The sequence below is a fragment of the Molothrus aeneus genome, chromosome 24 (assembly GCF_037042795.1).
Source record: "Molothrus aeneus isolate 106 chromosome 24, BPBGC_Maene_1.0, whole genome shotgun sequence".
Classification (NCBI taxonomy): Eukaryota; Metazoa; Chordata; class Aves; order Passeriformes; family Icteridae; genus Molothrus; species Molothrus aeneus.
This window is the reverse complement of record NC_089669.1, coordinates 5,465,960-5,488,622: the sequence shown is the minus strand read 5'-3', so window position 1 is coordinate 5,488,622 and position 22,663 is coordinate 5,465,960. Positions and strand designations below refer to the sequence as shown.

General features: G+C 55.6%; 1 protein-coding gene across 1 annotated transcript in view; it reads right to left on the bottom strand.

Moving 5' to 3' along the window:
- KIF21B (kinesin family member 21B) overlaps nucleotides 1-22,663 on the bottom strand; it is a 59,382-nt gene that overhangs the window by 7,197 nt on the left and 29,522 nt on the right. The window contains exons 12-34 of the mRNA XM_066565094.1: nucleotides 22,421-22,502; nucleotides 21,841-21,958; nucleotides 21,362-21,553; nucleotides 20,595-20,794; nucleotides 20,351-20,458; nucleotides 19,729-19,797; nucleotides 18,750-18,979; nucleotides 17,764-17,911; nucleotides 17,471-17,665; nucleotides 16,594-16,695; nucleotides 16,320-16,485; nucleotides 15,618-15,678; nucleotides 15,284-15,341; nucleotides 14,635-14,840; nucleotides 14,130-14,204; nucleotides 13,894-14,007; nucleotides 13,233-13,271; nucleotides 11,087-11,223; nucleotides 10,673-10,853; nucleotides 5,607-5,771; nucleotides 2,918-3,035; nucleotides 1,554-1,724; nucleotides 918-1,117 (exon numbers count right to left, since the gene is read on the bottom strand). Of these exons, the coding sequence (XP_066421191.1) occupies nucleotides 918-1,117; nucleotides 1,554-1,724; nucleotides 2,918-3,035; nucleotides 5,607-5,771; nucleotides 10,673-10,853; nucleotides 11,087-11,223; nucleotides 13,233-13,271; nucleotides 13,894-14,007; nucleotides 14,130-14,204; nucleotides 14,635-14,840; nucleotides 15,284-15,341; nucleotides 15,618-15,678; nucleotides 16,320-16,485; nucleotides 16,594-16,695; nucleotides 17,471-17,665; nucleotides 17,764-17,911; nucleotides 18,750-18,979; nucleotides 19,729-19,797; nucleotides 20,351-20,458; nucleotides 20,595-20,794; nucleotides 21,362-21,553; nucleotides 21,841-21,958; nucleotides 22,421-22,502 (3,135 nt within the window). The remainder of the gene's footprint in view (nucleotides 1-917; nucleotides 1,118-1,553; nucleotides 1,725-2,917; nucleotides 3,036-5,606; nucleotides 5,772-10,672; nucleotides 10,854-11,086; nucleotides 11,224-13,232; nucleotides 13,272-13,893; nucleotides 14,008-14,129; nucleotides 14,205-14,634; nucleotides 14,841-15,283; nucleotides 15,342-15,617; nucleotides 15,679-16,319; nucleotides 16,486-16,593; nucleotides 16,696-17,470; nucleotides 17,666-17,763; nucleotides 17,912-18,749; nucleotides 18,980-19,728; nucleotides 19,798-20,350; nucleotides 20,459-20,594; nucleotides 20,795-21,361; nucleotides 21,554-21,840; nucleotides 21,959-22,420; nucleotides 22,503-22,663) is intronic.

The following is a 22,663-nucleotide window of genomic DNA, read 5'->3' as shown; positions in this document are numbered from 1 at the left end:
TGCTTTGCTCCTGGGGCATGGGCTGATTTGGGGGTGGCTGCTGACTCCCAACCCACTATCCATGCAAAGGCACGGGCAGGCCATGGCTTCCCACTGAGGTGCCAAAGTAGATGTGGGCACTTGGCGAGGAAAAAAAACCAAAAAGAAGTGAAACCAAGGCAGGGGGATGACTGGGCCGAGGGGGTGAGTCCATTCTAACAAAGACTTATCAAGTGGGGAAAAACTCAGAATAGTTTCATACCGTGAAGAAGCAGCTCAGACCAGAGAAAAAAGGGGGGGGAAGGAAAGAGAGAGAGGAGCAAAAGCAACAGTGAGAGGGACAGAGAAAGGGGAGAGATGGAGAGAAAAGGGAAGGAGAGACGGAAGAGGAGCATATGAGCAAGAGAGTCAAAGAGCAGGAGGGTCAAGGCAGACTAGTAGCACGGCCCTTTATGGCAAGGACGCGTCGTGGAAGGCAAGGGGTGAGCCCAGGCACGTAATTCCATAACTTTACCCGGCAGTCACTGTGGCACAGATGGGAGGGGGGGAGAAGGAGAGGCAGAGAGAGACAGAGAAAAAGGAAGGGAGAAAAGGGACAGGGTCGAAAAGAGGATATCAGAGTCTTGCTGCTGAAGAGCTCCCCGAGAGCAGCAGACAATGCCCAGCCCCGAGGGAGAGGGGTCCCTGCGTGGGGAGTAACCCAGGGCATCACCAGAGCGTGGGCAGGGGGTGGCCAGGGACAGCTCTTGGCACTGCAGTGGGCAGGCCTGGCCGTGGGCAGGCTACAGTGGGCAGAAGGAGATGAAGGAGGGACTAAAAAGCTGCGATTCCCTCCCCGCTCCCTGCTCACCCAGCACCCACCCAGGCCCAGGGGGGACAGCTCAAACCCAGGGTCTCCCCTTCCCAGGGGCCACGGGGGCAGAGTGCTGGGGGCTCACCTGGAGGCAGTGAAGATGTGCTTGGAGTTGGTGCAGATGGCATTGATGGGGCTGTCATGGCCCTTGATCTCCCCCACCGGGGTGAAGGTGTCCACGTTCCAGACCTTGATGACGCCTCCTCGGCAGGCGCTCAGCACCATGGGGCGGCCGGGGATGAAGGCCAGGGCACAGACCCAGTCTTTGTGGGCATTGGGGATTTGCTGGAGGCACAGAGCACAGCCATGACCAACCTCACCTGCAGCACCAGGGGCAGCCTCATGCACCCATCCTGTCACTGTCTCAGGGAGCTCAGCTCCTCACTGACACCCCAGGACCTGGTAGAACTGGTGGTGCCCAGGTAGGAGCCAAGGGTGTGGGCTCAAAATCATGGCTTGGTTTCTCCCTTGGGCAGGAGACAACAACCCAGAATTCAGGGTGGAACACAAGCCCCCACACATCAACTGATGCCTCAGCCTGTCTGAAGGAGAGCCAGCAATCCCAAGCACCCTGCTGGACAAACTATGGGGGCACAGCACACCCTGACCCACTCCCAGGACTGGGAGTGCCCTCCCTGGTGAGCTCCACTGGCACCAGGTTCCTGGACAAACCCCCAGGCCCCAGCAGCAACCCCCCTATGCCCTGTGCTCCCCTCCAGACCTGGATAAGTTCCTGCTGCTCCAGATCCCACTTCTTTATGCCGTTGTCCCTGGAGCCACTGAAGAGGACATCTCCCTGGATGGCCAGGCACTCGATGCCATCGTAGTGAGGGGGCTCGAAGTTGTGAGTGGGGCTGATATTGCCCACCATGCCCTCCGTGATCTCAAACACCTGGGGAAGAGCAGCAGGTAACAAACCACAGATGGCACTGGGGACTCCCTCCCCTGGACAGTTTGGCCACCACCCTCTGTGTCCCAGGCTCAGGGCACCCAGAGTGATTTTGGGAATGGGACTGGGCATTGGCTGCTGGAGGCTTTTGGGGCTGAGGGTCCTGCCACAAGCAGAGGAGATCTGCCACCAGGGACGGCCCCACTCTGCTGTATTTTACTCATGGTGAACCTTCACACTCCTCTGGAGCCAAGCTGACAGCTGAGGGGGATCCTGTCTCACCACCTCACCACTCTTCCTCCCTTCCCTGGGGACAGCTCTAATTCAACCTGCTAAAACCTGAAAGGAAGGGACAGGCTCCTGCTGTGCTGGAGCTGTGACTGAGCAGGAACAAGACATCTTTATCAGGGAGGGATTATGGAGCAGAACAGTGAACTGCTCATCTGGGTCAGCCCTCACATGAAAATCCCAACCAGAGAGGCTGATGTATGAGAGAAATGCAACTTCTTCTCTCAAGGTGCATTGTGGACCAAGCAAAAGGCAAGATTTGGGAAGAGGAAACAAGGGAAAACCTCAAATGCAGAGGTGAAAACAGAATCTGGGCTCAGCTTTCAGGAGGAGAGAAGAGTGAGGGGTTCCCAACACCTAGGCTTCCCTACAGGACTTTAAAAATGTGGGTGTTAAAGTGGTAGGTGCTGCTGCCCATCTCTTGTCCCCAGCAAGCCTCTCCTGTCCAAAGGCAGGCTGAGTTAACATTCAGGCAATGCAGTCAAACCTCCACTCAACACCCAGCACAGCTGGCTCACTGATAGAGGCAAGAAAGGCTCTTTTGCAAGGTTTTATTCCAGCAGGGTAACTCAGGCCCTGAGGGACAAAGGTGGGGAAAGAGGAAGAACCACGTGGAGCAGGCAGCTTATAAAGGGGAAGGGGTGGGGGGCAGAGCTAAGGGCTGGGCAGAGGGGCCTGGCCACCAGGGGTAGGGGGGTGGTACCAGGGGTACCAAGCCAGTGACAGGGATGGAGAAACCAGAGGAAGTTGTGACACCAAGTCCGTGGGGGAGACTGTTCTCCCTTTGGGAGGCATGACTCTGTTAAGTAGTTAATGTTTCAGGGCTGAGGGCTTGGGGCTTGACCAAGGGAGGAGAGTTGATGGGATGCTACAGGACTCGGGGTGCTGCTCCCCAAGGAGCAGAGTACCTTGACATAGTGATCCTTGGAGCCTGTGACCACCAGGTCGTGGTTGCTGGGTGTCTGGCTCACTGTCAGGCACATCACGGGCCCGATGTGGCCGCTGAGCTTCCCCACGGGCTGCAGCCTGCGAGGGCAGTGAGGGCACAGCTCAGCCCCTGCCCGTGCTGGGGCTCATCCCGAGGGCCCTCCCACACCCAGCCCCACTCACACCCAGCCCCACTCACCCCCAGCATCACCCCCAGCCTCACTCACCCCCAGCCCCACTCACCCCCAGCCTCACTCACCCCCAGCCCCACTCACCCCCAGCCCCACTCACCCCCAGCCTCACTCACCCCCAGCCCCACTCACCCCCAGCCCCACTCACCCCCAGCCTCACTCACCCCCAGCCCCACTCACCCCCAGCATCACCCCCAGCCCCACTCACACCCAGCATCACCCCCAGCCCCACTCACCCCCAGCCCCACTCACCCCTAGCCCCACTCACCCCCAGCCCCACTCACCCCCAGCCCCACCCCAACCCTCACTCACCCCCAGCCTCACCCCCAGCCTCCCTCATCCAGCCTCTCCCAGCCCTCGCTGGGGTGCCCCAGCTGGGGCTGCTCCCTCTGGGGGAGAATGGGCAGGGAGAGCCCATTGCCCGTGATCCAAGGAGGAGGGCAGGATGAGAGTGTGCCAACATCTGGCTGTGTACCCTGAGAGTGTGCCAACATCTGGCTGTGCATCCTGCCAGTGCGCCAACATCTGGCTGTGCATCCTGAGAGTGCCAACATGCGGCTGCAGAGCCCACAGGGTTCACAGCCCTGGGCAGGTAGAAGGACAAGGGGAAACCAGGGCCCTGCTGCTCATCCCACTTTTGTCTTTTCTGTTCTGCTGAGCTCTGCCCAGTGCACAGACAAACCCCGCACCCCACACAGCTCCAGTGCTGTTCATCACCCCTTGGGTCACAACTGTAAATCTTAAATTTACAAATCTTAAATCTTAAATATTAAGAATTTTTTTAAATATTTCTTTTAATCTTAAATTAAGATTTATGATCTTAAAAAAATCTTAATTTTTTAAAAAATTTAAAAGCCTAAACTTTAAATTTAAAAATATTAAATTTAAAATTTAAGAAAATCTTAACTTTAAATCTTAAATTTAAATTTTAAATCTTAAATTAATCTTTAATTCTTAAACTAAGATTTATGATTGTAAAACATCTTAAATTTTTTAAAATTTAAAATATTAAATTTTAAATAAATCTTAAAATTAAGAAAAATTTAAAAATCTTAAATTTAAGAAGACCTTAAATTTAAATCTTAAATTAATCTTTAATTCTTAAATTAAGATTTATGATCTTAAAAAATCTTAAATTTTTAAAGACTTAAAATCTTAAATGTTAAATGTAAGAAAAATTTAAAATCTTAAATTTAAGAAAATCTTAAATCCTAAATGAATCTTTAATTCTTAAATTAAGATTTAAGATCTTAAAAAATCTTAAATTTTTTAAAAATTTAAAATCTTAAATTTAAAAATCCTAAATTTAAATCTTAAATCTTAAACAATCTTAATGTTTAATTCTTAAATTAAGATTTATGATTTTAAAAAATCTTAACGTTTTAAAGATTTAAAATCTTAAGTTATATTTAAAAATCTTAAATTTAAGATTTAAGAAAATTTTAATCTTAAATCTTAAAAAATCTTTAACATTTTTTTAAATTAAAACCACTAGGATCCCATAGGAAAGCATCCTGAAAAAACTTATTCAAGGCAACTCCTGCTGTGAAAAAGGCTTTCATTTTGCTCAGGGGGATCAATTCATTTTGCCCAGGGGGATCATTTAATTTTCCTCAGGGCATCGATTCATTGTGCCCAGGGGAATCAATTCATTTTGCCAAGGGGGATAATTACATTTTGCCCAAGGGGATCATTTTGTTTTGCCCAGGGGGATCATTTCATTTTCCCCAGGGGCATCATTTCATGCCACTCCGAGCCCCTGCCCTGCTGAGCCCCAGCCTTGCCCAGCTCAGCCCCAGCCCTGCCCAGCCCTGCTGAGCCTCAGCCCTGCCCTGCTGAGCCCCCAGCCCTGCCCAGCCCAGCTCAGCCCCAGCCCTGCCCTGCTGAGCCCCCAGCCCTGCCCAGCCCTGCTCAGCCCCAGCCCTGCTGAGCCCCCAGCCCTGCCCAGCTCAGCCCCAGCCCTGCCCTGCTGAGCCCCCAGCCCTGCCCAGCCCTGCTCAGCCCCAGCCCTGCTGAGCCCCCAGCCCTGCCCAGCTCAGCCCCAGCCCTGCCCTGCTGAGCCCCCAGCCCAGTCCTGCTGAGCCCCAGCCCTGCCCTGCTGAGCCCCCAGGCCTGCCCTGCTGAGCCCCCAGCCCTGCCCAGCTCAGCCCCTGCCCTGCTGAGCCCCCAGCCCTGTCCTGCTGAGCCCCAGCCCTGCTGAGCCCCCAGCCCTGCTGAGCCCCCAGGCCTGACCTGCTGAGCCCCCAGCCCTGCCCTGCTGAGCCCCCAGGCCTGCCCTGCTGAGCCCCCAGCCCTGCCCAGCTCAGCCCCTGCCCTGCTGAGCCCCCAGCCCTGTCCTGCTGAGCCCCAGCCCTGCTGAGCCCCCAGCCCTGCTGAGCCCCCAGGCCTGACCTGCTGAGCCCCCAGCCCTGCCCTGCTGAGCCCCCAGGCCTGACCTGCTGAGCCCCCAGCCCTGCCCTGCTGAGCCCCCAGGCCTGACCTGCTGAGCTCCCAGACACGCACGGCGTTGCCGGCGGCCGCGTAGAGCGCGGTGCCCGCGGGGTTGAGCGCGATCTGGTTGATCTGGTGCTCGCCCTGCACGCTGGTGACTGTGCGGCTGCTGGTCCCGGCACACGCGTCCCCAGAAATCACCTGGCCAGACGACCTGAAGGGGGAGAGTTCAGAGTAATTAGCATTGACTCCATGATTGTGGGAGGCTGATCAATCACAGAATCACAGGGTTGGAAGAGACCTTCAAGATCATCAAGTCCAACCTGTCCCCTGACACCTCAACTCAACCCTGGCACCCAGTGCCACATCCAGGCTCGTTTTAAACACACCCAGGGATGGTGACTCCACCACCTCCTCAGGCAGCCACTCCAGAACTTTATCACTCTTTCCATGAAAAACTTTTCCTGCTATCCAACCTGTATTTCCCTCGGTGCAGCTCGAGGCTGTGTGCTCTGGTTCTGTCAGTGCTGCCTGGAGAAAGAGCCCAGCCCCAGCTGAGCACAGGCACCTTTCAGGAGCTGTACCGAGTGGTGAGGGCAGCCCTGAGTCTCCTTTCTCCAGGCTGAGCACCCCCAGCTCCCTCAGTGGTTCCTCACAGGGTTTGTGTTCCCAGCCCCTCTCCAGCCTCGTTGTGCTCCTCTGGATGCACTCAAGCATCTCAACATCCTTTCCAAACTGAGGGGCCAGCACTGGACACAGCACTCCAGGTGTGCCCTCACCAGTGCTGAGTAAAGGGGCAGAATGACCTCCCTGCTCCTGCTGGCCACACCATTCCTGATGCAGGCCAGGAGCCATTGGCCTTCTTGGCCACCAGGGCACTCTGCTGGCTCATGTCCAGCTGGCTGTCACCAGCACCCCCAGGCCCCTTTCTGCCTGAGCACTGTCCAGCCACACCATCCCCAGCCTATACCTTTATTCTACTATCCTATACTATGTGGCTGCATTTCTCTTCACAGAGAAAAGCAAGGCACAATTTTTCCCAAGGATTTTTTGGGAAAGGCAGAGAGAAGCCTCAGAGAAGAGAAAAACAATTCTTATCTCTATTCTCTGCTCCTGTTGTTTTGCACGTGTGGAATGTGTTAGGATATTGTTTACCTGAAGGAATTTGGTAATTGGATTTTGCTGAGGATTGTTTTGTTTCCTTGGCCAATCAATCACACAAATCCATTGCCTGACTGTTAAGAGACAGTCACGAGTTTTCTTTAGTATTCCTTAGCATTTTTTGTACTATAGATATAATATAATACAGTATAATAAAGAGAGTGTTCAGCATTCCAAAGCCTTGGAGTCAGATGTCAATTATTCCTGTGACAGAGGCACCCTGATATTTCTATACCACTATATTATATTATAATACTATTTTATACTGTAATACTATATTATCCTATAATATTATATTATCCTATTTAGAAAAAACCCATCTGTGGAGAGAGATGGGCATGCCAGCCCTCTCCCTTGGAGAGGTATCCCTTGAATGGGCTGTGATAAGATCTCAAACTCTCCTGGACTGAGAAATCCTCCTTGGTCATGGTGAGTTCCCAGCACACTTTGGAACCCCACGTAGATTTGTTGGGACTGATTGGTTTTCCCCCTTTGTACCATAAAACTCCCAGTTTCTGCCCTGTTCAGGAGGGAGCTGCTGTCCCTGGCCTCCTTTGCAGGGTGCTGGAATAAAGAACTCTGTAGAACAACCACATGGTGCTCCTGTCTCTTTGTCCCTGTGTTGGCCTGGATACACCTGGCAAGGCAGAACTGAAATCACTGAGACCTGAAATCCCTGCTAAGAGCTGAGCTGGCTGTCCCTTGATGAGGTTACCCAGCAGTTGAAGGACTGCCTGAGACCCCTAGGAAGTTGTCTCTTGCAGGACCGCTCTCTGGGAAAGTTGTGGCATCCAGGTTGAGCCATCAGACCCCCCCCCATCGCCCTTGCAGTCTGATACAGCTTTGACCTAATTGGTCCTTGAATCTAAAACACCATCACCAGTGGCCCTTTGGTAAAGAAATCTCCATAACACATTCCACATGTGCACAACAACACAGGTGCAGCAAGTGGAGATAAGCCTTGTTTCTCATTCTTTTCTCTGAGCTTTCTCACAGCTTCCCTGGAAAATCCTGGGAGAGCTATGTGTCTGTCTCTGTTCAGAGGATATGTGATTACCACAGGTGATGCCTTGTCAAGGCTGAACAGAGCCTAGAACAGAGACTAGACAGAGCTAAAGAATAAAGCAGGGATTAATTAGGAGGCCTCAATAGATCCACCTTGGGCAGCACAAGAGCCCAGCAATTTACACTTTGTCTGGGGCAAAGCAACCTCATAGAAATGCCACTACTATGGTAGAATTGTGCCTAAAGACAAAAAAGCTTTTGTTCTCTATTGCAGCTTTTTAAATACTCAAAGCACTTAGGATAAGTTTCTACTAAAAGCTAAACTCTATATTCTAAATGTGTATTTCTATTTCACTTTGTAGCTTTATATATCTCAGTTTCTCCAGGGCTTTCAGTTCAATCCTTGTGCTTAGATTTCCCTCCAGGCCTGTACCCCGAGGGGCTTGTATTCCAACACCAGCCAGGGCTACAGCCCAGGTGAGCCCAAATGGTCCCAAAATGGATGACAGGTCGTGGGGTCTCTCACTTTTATAAGTTCTGGTCCATTTGCATATTGGAATTAATTGTCCAATTCCAGCTTTAGCCTATCAAGTCCCATCCTTCTTGCTTTTCTCTCTTCATTCCACGGTGTTTGTGCTCTTGGGCCTGAGATTTGGATCATTTGTCCTTGGTGCCCAGCTAGAGAAGGAATTGTTTTGTCTCCCTGCTCTGTGCAGAGAGCTCACCATCCCATAATATGAAGCCCAGACCCACACACTAAAGCAGCACAGGATCTGAAAACCAGAAAAGCCAAAACCTGAGGCATCAGGAAGGATGAGACCAGAGGCACTGAGGAACCACAGGGCTGTCCCCAGGCTGGCACAGCTGGGTCCCACACTGAGGAAAGGAACCACAGTGCTGTCCCCAGGCTGGCACAGCTGGGTCCCACACTGAGGAAAGGAACCACAGTGCTGTCCCCAGGCTGGCACAGCTGGGTCCCACACTGAGGAAAGGAACCACAGTGCTGTCCCCAGGCTGGCACAGCTGGGTCCCACACTGAGGAAAGGAACCACAGTGCTGTCCCCAGGCTGGCACAGCTGGGTCCCACACTGAGGAAAGGCCCTGGAGTGTCCTTGTCCCTCTGGCCACGATGGGACCAACAGGAGCTTTGTCCCACAGGCCAGTGCCCAGCCTGCAAAGGCAGCCAAGGATCAGGGTCTGGGCATGACTCAGAGCATCCTGCCCTGGTTTCCAGCTGAGTTTCCTCTGCTCTCCTGTGCCTCTCTGCTTCCCACAGGAGAGCTGGGGAGTGCTGGCATCCAGCACAGGGCAGCAGAGGCCTTGGCCTCTGTGCCAAGAGAGAAGCCAAGGCAGGTGAGCTGAGGCTGCATGGGGAAAGGAGACCTGTGCCACAGCAAGTGGGTAACTCTGACCTACTATAGGAATGTACCCCGTGCTGACAGAGTGACAAAACTGTCCTTTGTCCCCCTAAAAAGGAAAGAAGCCCAGAAGTTTCTCTCCTCAACTAGGTGAAAAAGCCACCTCATAGGTCTAGGTGACTTCACCTCAAACTTAAGGATAGCCAAATGGACAGAAGCCAAAGAGTCCCAGCTGGGCGATTTACTAGAAAAAGAAGAGAACAAAGAAACAAATTGCTTTAGTGGGGTGTTTTACCAGGAGCAAGAACCTCTTGCACTTGGCTTGGTTTTTCTCTGTTTGTTATTTTGCCTTTTATTAAACTTTTTTGTTTCCAACACTGCTATCTTGGGTGAGTAATAGACCTCCAAGAGCTTATGAGACCTGGCTCGAGGAGGCTGCTGTTACTACCTACCATCCTGTCCTAACCTTTGAGCCCTACTCCAGACTGGCAGCCACAGCTACCATTTGTTCCATGCTCCCTTCTGGTCCTCAAACTCCTCACAGAGCCCCATGTTTCCCACTGAAGAGGCTGTGATTTACCCAGACACTGCTGTTTGGGGCTGTGCCCCCCATGGGAGCTGTCAGTTCTCAGAACAGCTGCAAAATCTCTTCAAAGCTCCTGACCCTTAACAAGTGCTGGATTCTGCACCTGGGACACAGCAACCCTGGCTGTGTGTACACAGCAGGGAACAGAGGCTGGAGAGCAGCTGTGGGAAGGGACCTGGGCATCCTGGTCAATGCACATGAGTCAGCACTGCCCTGGAGGGACATCCATGTCCTGGGATGTCCATGGCACAGCATGGCCAGCTGGGCAGAGGGGATTGTCCTGCCCCTGCACTGGGGTAGCCTCACCTCAAGCCCTCAGGGCAGTTTTGAGCACCACAATATAAAAAAGACATGAAGCCACTGGAGAGCATCCTAAAGAAGGCCATGAGAATGGTGAAGCGTCTGGAGGGGAAGCCTCATGAGGGGCAGCTGAGGTCACTTGGTTTGTTCAGCCTAGAGGGGAGACCTCACTGGGGTCTTCAACATCCTCCTGAGGGGCTGCAGAGGGACAGGGACTGATCTCTTCTCTCTCATGACAAGTGACAGGACTGGCAGGAATGGCTGGAGCTGAGCTGGGAGATGTTTAGGTTGGATGTCAGGAAAAGGTTCTTCCCTCAGAGGGTGCTGTGGTGCTGAACAGGCTCCCCAGGAAATGGGCACAGCTCTGAGCCTGTCTGAGTCCAAGAAGTGTTTGGACAACGCTCCCAGGCACAGGGCAGGATTGTTGGTGTGTCCTGCACAAGGCCAGGAGGTGGACTTGATGATCCTGATGGGTCCCTTCCAACTCAGCACATTCTGTGATTTTATGACCCCGAGTCTTTGCTGCAGGAGTCCCCAGGAATTCCAACCCCAACCTCTCCCAACCTCCCTGTTCCCTCAGGAAGCAGCCCTCCAAACTGGCACTAAGGAGCTGTATCTGGCCATGTCCCCAGCCCCTGCCAGTTCTGTAAAGGCTCCTGCAGAGCCACAGAAGCCCAGAGTGCCCAGGTCCCCGAGCTGACGTACGTGAGGGTGCGGACGCAGCGGGCGGAGTCGCGGATGTCCCACACCTTGATGTACGAGGTGGACACGGTGAACACCAGCCCCGTGTGGCTGCAGTACTTGATGGAAACCACATTGTTGGGGTGGCCCTTGAGAGAGGCGATTTCCTGGCCTGTCACCAGGTTCCACATCTTGCAGCTGCGGTCTGTGGGAGGAAGAACATGCCCAGGAGTGTTGGGGGTGTCTCCTCCAAGGGCATGGTGGCCTGGGGACAATATTCCCTCTGAGCATGTCCCCCCCACCCACAGGGCCAGAGGAAAGGAGCCAGCCAGCCCCAGCACAGGGGCAGGGCTCAACACTGAAGACAGGGACCACCCCTGTAATGCCAACACTTCCCCTGCTCCCACAGCATCTGCATCCTCCCTGCCCATCACCCACCTTTGGAGCCCGTGAAGAGCAGCTCATCGGTGGCATCCAGGCAGAGCACAGGCTTGGTGTGTCCCTCTGCCACTGAGACACACTGCAGAGGGGCTGTCCGGGCATTCTTGGTGCCACCCACCGGGTTGATGATGCCCCTTCACAGGAGAGAGAGAACAGGTACAGTGCCCACAGCCCCAGGGCATGGAAGAACATGAGCTGGCTCACACCAAGCCCAGAGTGAGACAGGCTGCTCCACCTGAAGGTGGCCTGTCTGAGCTGAGGTCTCTGTGGAAACCCCAGAATGTCCCCATGGGCACCCCCTGCCATCACACAGGGAAAGGGGGAGGCTGCCCAGCGACCTCTGCTCTCCCCCCAAACCTCTCCTGCCTCACCAGCACAAACCCAGGACAGTTCAGGAGACTCAGCTCCTTGGCCCTGAGGCCCATTTCTGGAGTCTCCAGCCTGAAGCTGAAGCTCTGCTGGGATAATGTTTCAGAGTTCCAGTATCAGCACCCCCATCCCCTGGAGCTGTCACCTCTGGCTGGTGGCATTTGCAGACAGGGCCTCGCTCCTTCACACAGATCCCAAGAGTGACCAAGGGCAGCACCAGCATCTGCCCCCCACGTCCCTGCTGCAATGGCTGTTCCTGCCCCCACTGCTGGCCCTGGGCAGGAGAGCACCTACCCCTGCCAAGGAACACTGCTCTGTCCTGGGGGACATCATCTGCCAAACCCTCCACTTCAGACGTGCTCAGGGTGCTGAGCACCACCAGCCTGACCCTGCTGTGTGTGACCCCTGGCAGGGGTGTGACCTGGTCATCAAGCACAGCCACAACACCCAAAGTTGTGCTTGTTTCTTCTTACAGGCAGGGAAACTGAAGCATGGGGCTAGAGCAGGGCAAGGTTTGCATTAGTTGTGAGGACAAGCACAGGCTCATTAATTGGGTTTGGAAATCACATGCATGTGATGTTCCTCAGCTCTGCCCTTACCAAAGCCAAGCCAACAGCCTTCCCCTCACCCCCAGAGCTTCCACCAGCCTCAAAGCAACACTGAATCCAAGGGGAAATCCCTGCACTGCATCTTCCATGGATTTTGAGTGGCTGCCTGACTACGAACTGCCCAGGGTGACCCTCTCAGACTGGTCTGGTGTCACCTCCCCAGTGACAGGGGGTCTGCAGGAGCTCAGGGCACAGGCAGAGGGAGGGGACCCCTGGGTGCTGGACAGCTGATCATGGAATCATGGAATGGTTTGGGTTGGGAGGGACTTTAGACACCATCTCATTCCATGTCCATGCCATGAGCAGGGACACCTTCCACTAGACCAGGTGGGGCTCCAAGCCCCATCCAATCTGGCCTTGGACACTTCCAGGGATGGGGCAGCCACAGCTTCTCTGGGCAGCCTGTGCCAGGGTCTCACCATCCTCACAGGGAAGAATTCCTTCCTAAAATCTAGTCCAAATCTCTCCTCTTTCAGTTTTAAACTGTTCCCCCTTGTCCTGTCACTATTTGCCCATGTAAAAAGTTGCTCTCCCTCTTTGTTACAAGCCCCTTTAGGCACTGGAAGGCTGCAATGTTCCTAAAGGATGGGGGAAATGTGGCCCTTTGTTCTGGGAAACCTCTGTAGTGAGGTGGATGCAGGGAGAGAAGCCCAGGAGAACCTTAACCCCAAGGCTGAGCTCTGCACCACAATCTCACTCGATTTCTTTAGGGAAGAGACTGACCTTTGCCAACTCAGCACCAGGGCAGCACAACCAGGCACGAGCTGAACCTGAGGTAACTGCCTGGAGGAAGCTTGCACAAAGGATGTACTGCAAGCACCCTTCCCATCATCTCACCATCCTGCTGGAGAGCTGGGGAAGGGGTGGGACGTGGTGGCCTCATGCTGGGAAGAACCCATGAGAGCTGGATGAGAACATGCTGCCAACCCAAACCAGCCAGCACCCACCAGTGAGCCCAGCACCACGTACCAAGGGCTGATCCAAGCAGGAACAGCTTGAACTGACAGCATCAGGCACCAGAGGTGGCATGCCAGGGGGACAGACACACAAGCTGGGAAGGGGGAGAGCAGCAAGCTGCAGGCAGAGCATGCAGGGACAGGGAGAGCAGGCATCTGACAGAGAGAAGGAGGAGCAGAGGAAGGGATAATAAATAGAATTGTCTATACCTCAGCACCTCCGAGACAGAGGAATCGCTGTCATCAGACCTAGGGGCAGAAAATTAGCAGGATTATGGGAGAGAAAACCCAGAGTAGAGAAGGCAGCAGTGGAGTCAGAGGTGGAAGATTGTTATTGCATCCAAGCCAGTGTAGGACAGAGAGAAGGAGTGGAGGGAGGGAGAAGGAGAAGCACACGTGGAGAACCAGGGGAGAGCAGAAGAGCAGGAAGGCACGTGAGGAACAGACAGCAGGTCTCCATCAGGGAACACCAGCGCTGCTAGCAAGCCCAGAGCAGCACCTGACCTGCTGCCAGGAGAGGCTGGAGCAGCACTTGTGGCTGGGTGCCAGCCCATCAGCTTCCTCTGAGCCCTCATCCCCTCACCCATCCTGCTCCCTCGTCTTTCCGGGCCTCCAAGTCTGGCACCACCCTGTCTGCAGGCAGAGGCCAGCACTGTGAGCTCAGAGGGGCACAGTGGGCAGGAGCACAGCCCTGCCATGGCAGCTGCTCCCTCACAGGGAGAAGCAGGGAGGTGAAGAGGGGACAGGACACTGGCTGGAGCCAATCCAAGCCCTGGTGATGCTATACACCCCCACAGGACTCAGTACAGGCCATGTGCTATCCTGGTCTGGGCTCCCCTCGCTCAGACACTCTCACCCCAGCAGGACTCACTTGTCCAAGGCAGATCCCTGGCTCTGGGTGCTCGTGAGACGGGAGAAGACGTTGCGGTCGTTGCGCGGACGGGTGGGTGGGGAGGAGGGCGGTGTGAAGCCGATGTCTGCAGGCCTGAGCCAAAGGATCAGAGGGACACATGACTTGGAACTGCTCACCTGGCACCTGACTGGGCCCAGAAAGAATCCTGGGCCACACAGCCCCCCTGGCCGTGTCAGTGTTTCTCCCAAGCTCACCTGGCAGGCTGCCCACGGTCGTAGGATTTCCGCCGGGTCAGGGGTGAGGTGTCCGAGCCCCGGGACTGCCTGGGACTGCAGCAAGTGAACAAAGCTGAGTGGGTGCCTGCCCTGCCCCAGGATCCCTCCCCAGTCAACACCTCTGTCCTCCCCCAGAAGAGCAAACAAGAGATTGGGCTGGAGTCACAATCTCGAGGCAGAGTGCAGAGGCTTTTGGCAGCCCAAGACACCTCCAAAAATGCTGATAACCCAGAGCAGGGAGTTGGGGACCCTCGTGGTCCTTCCCCCTGCTTCTGAAGTATCCTCCTCTCCATCTGCAAAGGACACCAACACACTCCTACACACTCTCCAAGCCCCGCTGAGGAAATTCCCCATGGCATGCTGTAGCCAAGCATGGACAGATGCAGGACTGGGCTTCCCACACCCCTCTGCACGTCCACAGGCCAGGCACAGGTCCCCAGGCCATGCCCCCTGAGCCCCCCAGCCCCTGCTGGCCCATGCTCACAAGGTGCTGCCCCGGGTGGGCAGGCTGATGGTGCGCGACACCTTCTCCTTGTAATAGGGGTCCCGGATGGAGAAGCCAATCCCGTCCTCCTTGATCTCCATGAGGGATGCCAAGGACTTGGTGATGTTCTTGGTGGACACGTCCAGCGTGGGTCCCAGACACTCAGCTGACACTGCCTTCATCTGCCCCGAAAGCTTGGGCTCTCCCTAGAGCAGGGCAGAGGGCTCAGGGCGGGCACAGGGGGCAGTGGGAGCAGTCCCCAATGGGGGCTGGAAGAGTTTGTGCTCTCTGGCCACACACCAGCTCCCCCAGGTCCCACTGGGATGCCCATCAGCCAGCCCTCCAGCAAACATGACAGCCTGTACAGAACAGTGGCTGCTTCCCTCCATGGGGACATCCTCAGTGCCACTCAGATTTGGAAGGTACTGCCTGGTGTGGTGGGTGCTTCCCAAGTCTCTGGTGCTCCAGGACAGGACCATTGTACCAGGAGACCTTGGTTCTGCCCATCCACAGAGCAGCCATACTGTCTTATGCCAAGCCTGGCTCCCCAAGGTTCAGACTGCAGAGCAGAGGCCTGAAGCATCACTGAACATCCCTCCCTCCCTCCTCCCAGCCTCTGTGACCAGCCCACACAAAAAGGCCAACTAACCTTGAACTTAAAGTCATCCTGGCTTGCTGAGCCCTTCATGGTGAAAGACTGGGAGATGCTGCAATGAGAAAGGAGCAAAGATGGATCTTCAGTGCCAAACTCTCTTCAGAAAGCTGGTGCCACTGCTCCACCAGACTCCTTGGGTCACCCTCTGCCCCCCAGCACCCCTTCTCCAAGGAATGACCAAGCCTTCACTCCCTGCTCGTGTCCAAGACACATCCTGCTCCACCCACCAAGGGCTGGGCACCACAGAAAAGCTCAGGTGGGGCTCTGTTCATCTATGGCCCTCTACGAGGTCCATGAATGGCATCACAGTGCCAGGCTGGGTGCTCACCTCCCATCTGAGGCCAGGCTGAACTCTGAAACTTCCTCATCTGTGCTGGTGTAGCCATTCTCTGTAAGAGGGAGACAATGCATCAGCAGAGGGGACCCAGAGGGGACCCCACTGTCACCAACCACCCCAAACCCTGCAGCAGAGGGGGCAGCCCAGGAAGGTATGAAGGATAACCCAGTCCTTGTCCCTGTTATCCATGGCCAGGAGGGCATGGGGGCTGACCCAGTCCCTGTTATCCATGGCCAGAAAGGTGTAGGGGTGACCCAGTCCCTGTTATCCATGGCCAGGAGGGCATGGGGGGTGACCCAGTCCTTGTCCCTGTTATCCATGGCCAGGAGGGCATGGGGGGTGACCCAGTCCTTGTCCCTGTTATCCATGGCCAGGAGGGCATGGGGGGTGACCCAGTCCTTGTCCCTGTTATCCATGGCCAAGGTAAGGTGTGATGGGTGACCCAGTCCCTGTTATCCATGGCCAGAAAGGTATGGGGGGTGACCCAGTCCCTGTTATCCATGGCCAGGAGGGCATGGGGGGTGACCCAGTCCTTGTCCCTGTTATCCAGGGCACACGCTCCCACCCAACAGGGCCCTTGGGCAGGGTCCCAGCCACAGCTCCTCCAAATGCTTTCTGCAGGCCCAGTCCAGGTGGGCACGCAGCCCACAGGCAGCACACCTGGCCTGAAGCTGCCCCTGCCTGAGGCCCCACCTTGCTGGACGTTGTGAATCAGTGCCTGCAGCTCGGGGTGTGACTCAGCCTTCTCCCTCAGGGCATCCAGCAGGGCATGGTTCTGTGAGGAGCTGGCCGCGTCCGTCTGCCGCAGGCGCCCCTCCAGCAGCCGGATCTGCGCCTCCTTCTGGGCCACCTGCAGCCCCTGTGCAAGCAATGCTGGCACTCAGGCAAGCTCCTGGCCACCAGGCCCCCACCCTGGCACCCCAAAAGAAGCCCTGTCACACATGCACAGCCCAGCCCTGCCCCACACCTTGTCGATGGAGGCTTTCAGGAAGTTGTCCAGCAGCAGCCGGGCTTCGGCCAGGGAGCAGGAGCTGATCACCACCGAGGTGTCTGTGGAGTCCAGCTCCTCCTGAAACACAGAGGGACAAGGGCTGGATGCAGCAGGGTAGCTTTGCTGCTGGATGGGCCTCCATGGCAAGCACAGCACTTCCATCACCCTGCAAGCACTGCCCAGTCCAACCCTCACCCTCCCCAGCCTGCCCAGTGGCTACTGGGGACATCCAGCCATGGGACTGTCCAGTGCTGAAGGGTTTATGCACTGCTACAGAAATTCTGATTCCAGCACAAAACTAGACACTGAACAGATACCAGGCTCACCCAAATCCACAACCCAAAGCCTAGTGTGAATTAACAGCAGCCCTTCTTCCCTGCTAATCAAGGTGACAGCTGGGGACAAGCCAGGGACAGCACATAGCCTCCATTTCAGGCTGCAGGCATTGAGGGGAGTTGGGAGCTGCCCAGTGGCATGCCCAGTATCACAACTGGACACAAAATCTAGATGGTTTCTGCTGGGAAAAAGCCAATCCTCCTGGGATGTTTCCAGTGCATGAAGCAACAACCATGGGTACAAGTGACCACCAGCCCCATGGGCAAATGGGGGCTGCAGGCTCCCTACAATTCCAGGGCAGCATGGACATGCAAGGACCTGCCAGAACTCCTCTCTGTAATTAATCACCTAATGAGAAGTGACTGTGTAGGTGAAGCCCCACCAAGAGTGAAAGCTCAGAGGACTCTGGGTCCTCTGAGCAGAGCCCAGCCCCAGCTGGCTGTGCCCAGGGATGCTCTTGCCACAGAGGGATGCTCTCATTTTCTCCCTGCCAGCCAGACCCAGTCCTTCTGCCCACCTTGGTCTCCTCAATCTGCATGATGGTGGCCTGGCAGTCTGAAATGCTGTCGTTGATATAGTCAATGTTGGCCCCCAGCACCTCAATCTCCTCGTTCAGCTCTTGCAGACCCTTCTGCTCCTTGGGGCTCTCTGCCTGCAGCTTTGCCCGCTTGCCCAGCAACGCCTCCTGCAGCAGCGACAGCTCCTCACGTTTCTGGGGGAAAAGGGAAGGGGGATTAGCACTGTCCACATGGCCACCTCCCTGTCCTGCCCCCACCAGCCAGCCCTCTCTGTCCCCAGGGCCACAGCCACCTTGATGAGCCTCTCCATGTCTGCCTCGAGGTTGACAATGGTCATTCTCTGCATGACAATGTCGAAGATGCGCCGCTCCAGGGACTGCCACTTGAGGCGGGCAGCTTTGCTGAAGGTCTGGCTCGACCCCTTCTTGGGGAACTTCTTCCTACAGCCAGAGGGAAGAACAGGCATTTGGGCAGATGGCCACACCGTGCTGGAGAGCTGGGCTTGCCCCAGGATCTGCCATCTGGCTGGCCAGAAACAGAGGATGCATCTGTGTTGTTTCTGCATTGCCCAACTGGAGGAATGTGCTCTCTGTTGACAGAGTGACAAAACTATCTTTGTCCCCTTAAAAAGGAAAAAAGCTCAAAGGTTCTTTCTTTGATTAGGTAAAAAGACACCTCATAGGATTTGGGGGACTTCACCTCAAACTTAAGGGTAACCAATTGGACAGGAGCCAAAAAGTGCCACCTGAGCAATTTACTAGATAAAGAAAAGAATAAAGAAACTAATGGCTTTTGTGAGGTGTTTTACCAGGAGCAAGAACCTCTTGCACCTGGCTCAGTTTTTCTCTGTAAAGAGTTTTGTTATTTTGCCTTTTATTAAAACTTTTCTGTTTCCAACACTACCACAGAAGCCATCCTGCTGATTTGATGCCTTCTAAGGTAGCTGAGCTATCTTGGGTGTGATATAGATCTCCAAGAGCTTATGAGACCTGGCCTAAGGAGACCATATATCACCCAACTTTTCCTCTTAGCAAAGCGGGACAAGAGATGAGTCCAGCAGGGTTTATGCCACAACATTTAATCCTCATGGAAGGCCAGCTTTGGGCTCAAGCCCAGGTGACAGTCACACTCTGCCAGCACAGCTTATCAAAGGATCAGTGATTTAATATGGCTCAAGTTGACACTAAGCAGCCACCCTTCAATCTCCACCACCCGCCAAAAGCCAGGCATGGGATCCCTGGGATGTCTCACCCCCGACCACCCAGCCCCTGCCCTGACCTGACAGGCCGAGCCCCATTAATGGAGGCTGAGGAGTCTCCCAGAAAGTTGTTGATTTTCCTGTTCCACTGGCGCACGATGCTGGAGACGGAGCGGGCGCCGCTCTCGGGCTCGGAGGAGGTGGTGCTGGCCGAGACCTCGGCGCCCGAGTCCAGCATGGCCGGCTTCGGGCCCGTCCTGCCCGCCACCCTGTCCGACATGGGCTTGGCCAGGCGGCGCAGCGCCGACACCTGCGCGCAGGGAGGACACAGGAGAGGGGGTCTGTGCTGTTACATCTCTGTTAAATGTATGCTCTGTCTCACCCCTGGAAAATGTAGGGTTTCATCCAAGCCTGTGATCCTCCCCTGCAGTATCATGGATCTGTAATCCCACTGGCCCAAGGCTTATTCCGTGCCCACTTTGAACCTCCCTGTTAAGCTGTGGGAGGCAGACCAGGCTCTCTCTTGGCCCCTTTCCCCTCCCTACCCCTTCCCCCCTTCTCCCTCAGAAACCATGCTGCTCCTGGGGGTGGGACCCCCAATAAACCCTCATCTAATCAGCACCCTCAGGAGCCGTGTGGAGTCTCCTTGCCTGCCTGCTGCTACCAAGGAACATACAGCTTAGGGGGGACTCCCTCAAAGGAATGGCAAATGGTGTCAGCTGGGCAGTCTCACCCAGCCTAAACCCATTGGCATCACCCCCAGGCCCCACAGGTCTGAGAACAGCAAAGCAGCAAAGCCCAGGGACATCTGTGCCTCACAGGGCTCCCTCTGCTCCCTCATAGCCCACCCCTGCCACCAGGCTCTGCTGCTCAGGATGGGGAACTCTGCTGCTGCCTACATCATTTCCCACCTGGTTTCTGAGCCATAAAACCTCCCCCTGCCTTTTGGGATTCCCAAAGCCAGCCCTGTCTGAAAGATGGGATTTCTCTGAGCCAAGCACTGGGGCCCAGACCCCCATGGAAGCTGGGGGCTATGTGGAGGAAACGCCCTTTCCTCACCTCCTGCGTTTTCCTCCGCAGCACAATTTCCTGCTGTCGCTTCTGAGATTCCAGAGCCCTGATCTGGAACTGCATGAGTGAGAAAGAAAAAGACACCCCTGAGGTCCAGCCCAGACGTGGTTGCAGTCCCAGTGCTCCCTTTGGCACAGTCTCACTCCTGATTCTAACACCGAGCAGGCTCCCAGCCTTGACCTGGCTCTGGCTGCAGGTTCCCCACTCCCTTTGTCACAGTCTCACCCCTGATTTTAACACTGAGCAGTCTCCCAGCCTTGACCTGGCTCTGGCTGCATGTTTCCCCTCCCACAGCATCCCCACAACTCCAACAGGAGCAGTGGGAAGCCTCTGGGAGCCATTCATCCAGCTGTGCTCTGCTAGGACCTCCAGTGAGGCTTCACCAAGCTATCTGTGAGCACCTGGAGTGCCAGAGCAGGACAAACACCCCCTCTCCCCAGCCAGACCAGTCACAATCTCAAGGCAGAGTGCAGAGGCTTTTGGCAGCCCAAGACACCTCCAAAAATGCTGATAACCCAGAGCAGGGAGTTGGGGACCCTTGTGGTCCTTCCCCCTGCTTCTGAAGTGTCCCCTCTCCATGCCTCCTGCACATGGCAAGCCCGGCTCTGACCTCCTGCCGGCGCTGCTCCTTCTTGAGCTGCGCGATCTCCCGGTTCCTCTTGGTCTCGGCCAGCCGGCGCCGCTGCTGCTCCTCCCGCATCTGCTTCATCAGCGCCACCTGCAAGGAGGGGCCGCTGTGCCACCGCCCCGGGGCACCACACACCCAGCAGACAGCACTCTGCACTGCCACCAGAGTGCAAAACACTGCTCCGGCCTTGTCCAGGATTCCTCCCTGCCCCGGCACATCCAGGTACCTTTGCCTTCTTCATCTCGGCCACCTCTGCCTGCAGCTTGCGCAGCTCCCGCTCGTAGCGGGACTGGTTCTTGAGCAGGCGAGCGTGCTCCTTCTGGGCTGCCTGCAGCTTCTGCAGGTCCCTGTTCATCTCCTTCAGCCGCTTCTCATAGTCTGCCTTGATCTTGTTGGCTTTCTCCTCGGTGTAGCACTCCATGGTGCCTGGTGGGTGGGGAGAGAGCTCACAATGCACCTCAGGATCTGCCTGTACCCACAGACCTGCCTGGAGGCACCAAGCACTGCATCCCTCCCTGCCCATCTGAGCACCCCTCACCCATCAGGAACTGGGGTCTCTCTGGGAATATCTGCTGGAAGAGCTCAGCACTGAGTGGAGATACAGGGCTGGCCTGAGCAGAGCTGCAGACTGGGACACACAGCCACACACAGGGGTGACCCTGTCCTATCTAAGCCTGGAGATCAGCCACACCATTGGGTCTTTTGCCCCCCAGTTTCCCCAGGAGTCCCCGAAGCTCATGAAGTGGTGCTCAAGGCTGGAAGAGACTTTGCCACCCTTCTGCAGCACCAGCAGGGTGCAGAGCTGTGCAGCTGACTGATGCTGCTCCCCTGGCAAGACAAGCAGAGTTTTGGGGGTGCCAGGGATTCAAGGAGAAGCAGGGGGATGGCAAAGCTCTACCAGAGCAAGGGGTGGATGCTTTGACTTAGAGTTAGCTGGGCTTGAGCTGGAACTGGGGTCTGGGAATGGGATCCCAAGGGTGAGGCAGTTCTCACTGAGGTTCTGCAGGACCCGGTCCCGCTCCAGCTGTGTGTCCCGAATCTTGTTCTGCAGGAGGATCAGCTTCTCCTCATACTGGTGCTTGAGGGTCTGCAGCCGCCGCTGGCTGTTCTCCAGCTCATCAATCAGCTTCTGCTTGATCTCAATCTCACAGGTCAGATCTGCCAGGTCAGCCTGGAAATTCACAGCTGGAGGCAGAGGAGAAAGTCAGGCTGGGAGGCATGGGGAGCATCACTTGCATGGCCCCATTGAGTCACAGCACATGGAGAGGACAGAGGAGCTGATGGGAACCCCCATTGCTGGGGAGCAGCAGCACTGAAGGAGCACTGCAGCAGCCCTGGGGCTCTTCCAAGTCCCACAGAGCAGACGTGGCTGGGGCATGGTGGGCTCTGCCTCCCCAAGAGCAGAGCATATTGCCAGAGATGCCAGCAAGTGCCCCTCCATGCCCATGGCTGCACACACATCTCCACTTTACCCTTCTCCTCTGCATCCGAGTCCGAGTCCACCAGGCTCTCTTCACTGGCCGAGTCCTCATCTTCATCCTCACGCCCATCCTCTTCCTCACAGCCACTCTCATCCTGTTCTTCCTCCTCCTAAGAGATGAGTGCCTAATCTCAGCCAGCAGGATGGGCTGTCCTTCTCCCCACAGCTCCTCCCTCCTCCAAACCTGAGCTCACCCAACAGCAATGGGCCACAGCCCCCCAAGTGGGACTCAGCCTCCCACACAGGATGCCCAGGGGCTGCAGCACCATTTCTGGACCCCCAGCACATACTGTTGAGAGGAACAGCAATTTGACCCATTCATCCCTTCCCAGCTGACCCCTCTTCATCTATGCTGATTGAAACCAAGCCCCCAAAAACATGGACTCCTCATTCTACATCCAGGCTGACTGGGGAGTACCCAGCTTCCACCATGCTCCAGCATGGAGTCCTCAGCAGAGTGACCCTTCCAGCCTGCTTCAGGGCCAGGCTGAGCTTGGTCCCTGTCCCACGTGTGGCAGTTTCAGTGCTCCACACCCAGACACCCCCACAGCATGAACACAATGCCCACTCACCTCTTCCACCTCATTTTCATCCGTCTCCTCCCCATTGTCCTGCTGCAGTTTCTGCCTCTTCTTAAATGCCTCCTTCTCTGGGCTGGGGGGGAACAGAGGGGGTCTGGTGAGTCCCAGCATGAGAGAGGCCAGAAACAGCTTCTGCTGGGCCACCCTCCCCTTCCCGCTGCTTTTGGACCCTTTGGGTAAAACAGCCTCTGGAATTCCATGATGGGGAGCAGGAGACCAAGGGCAGGGCAGAGC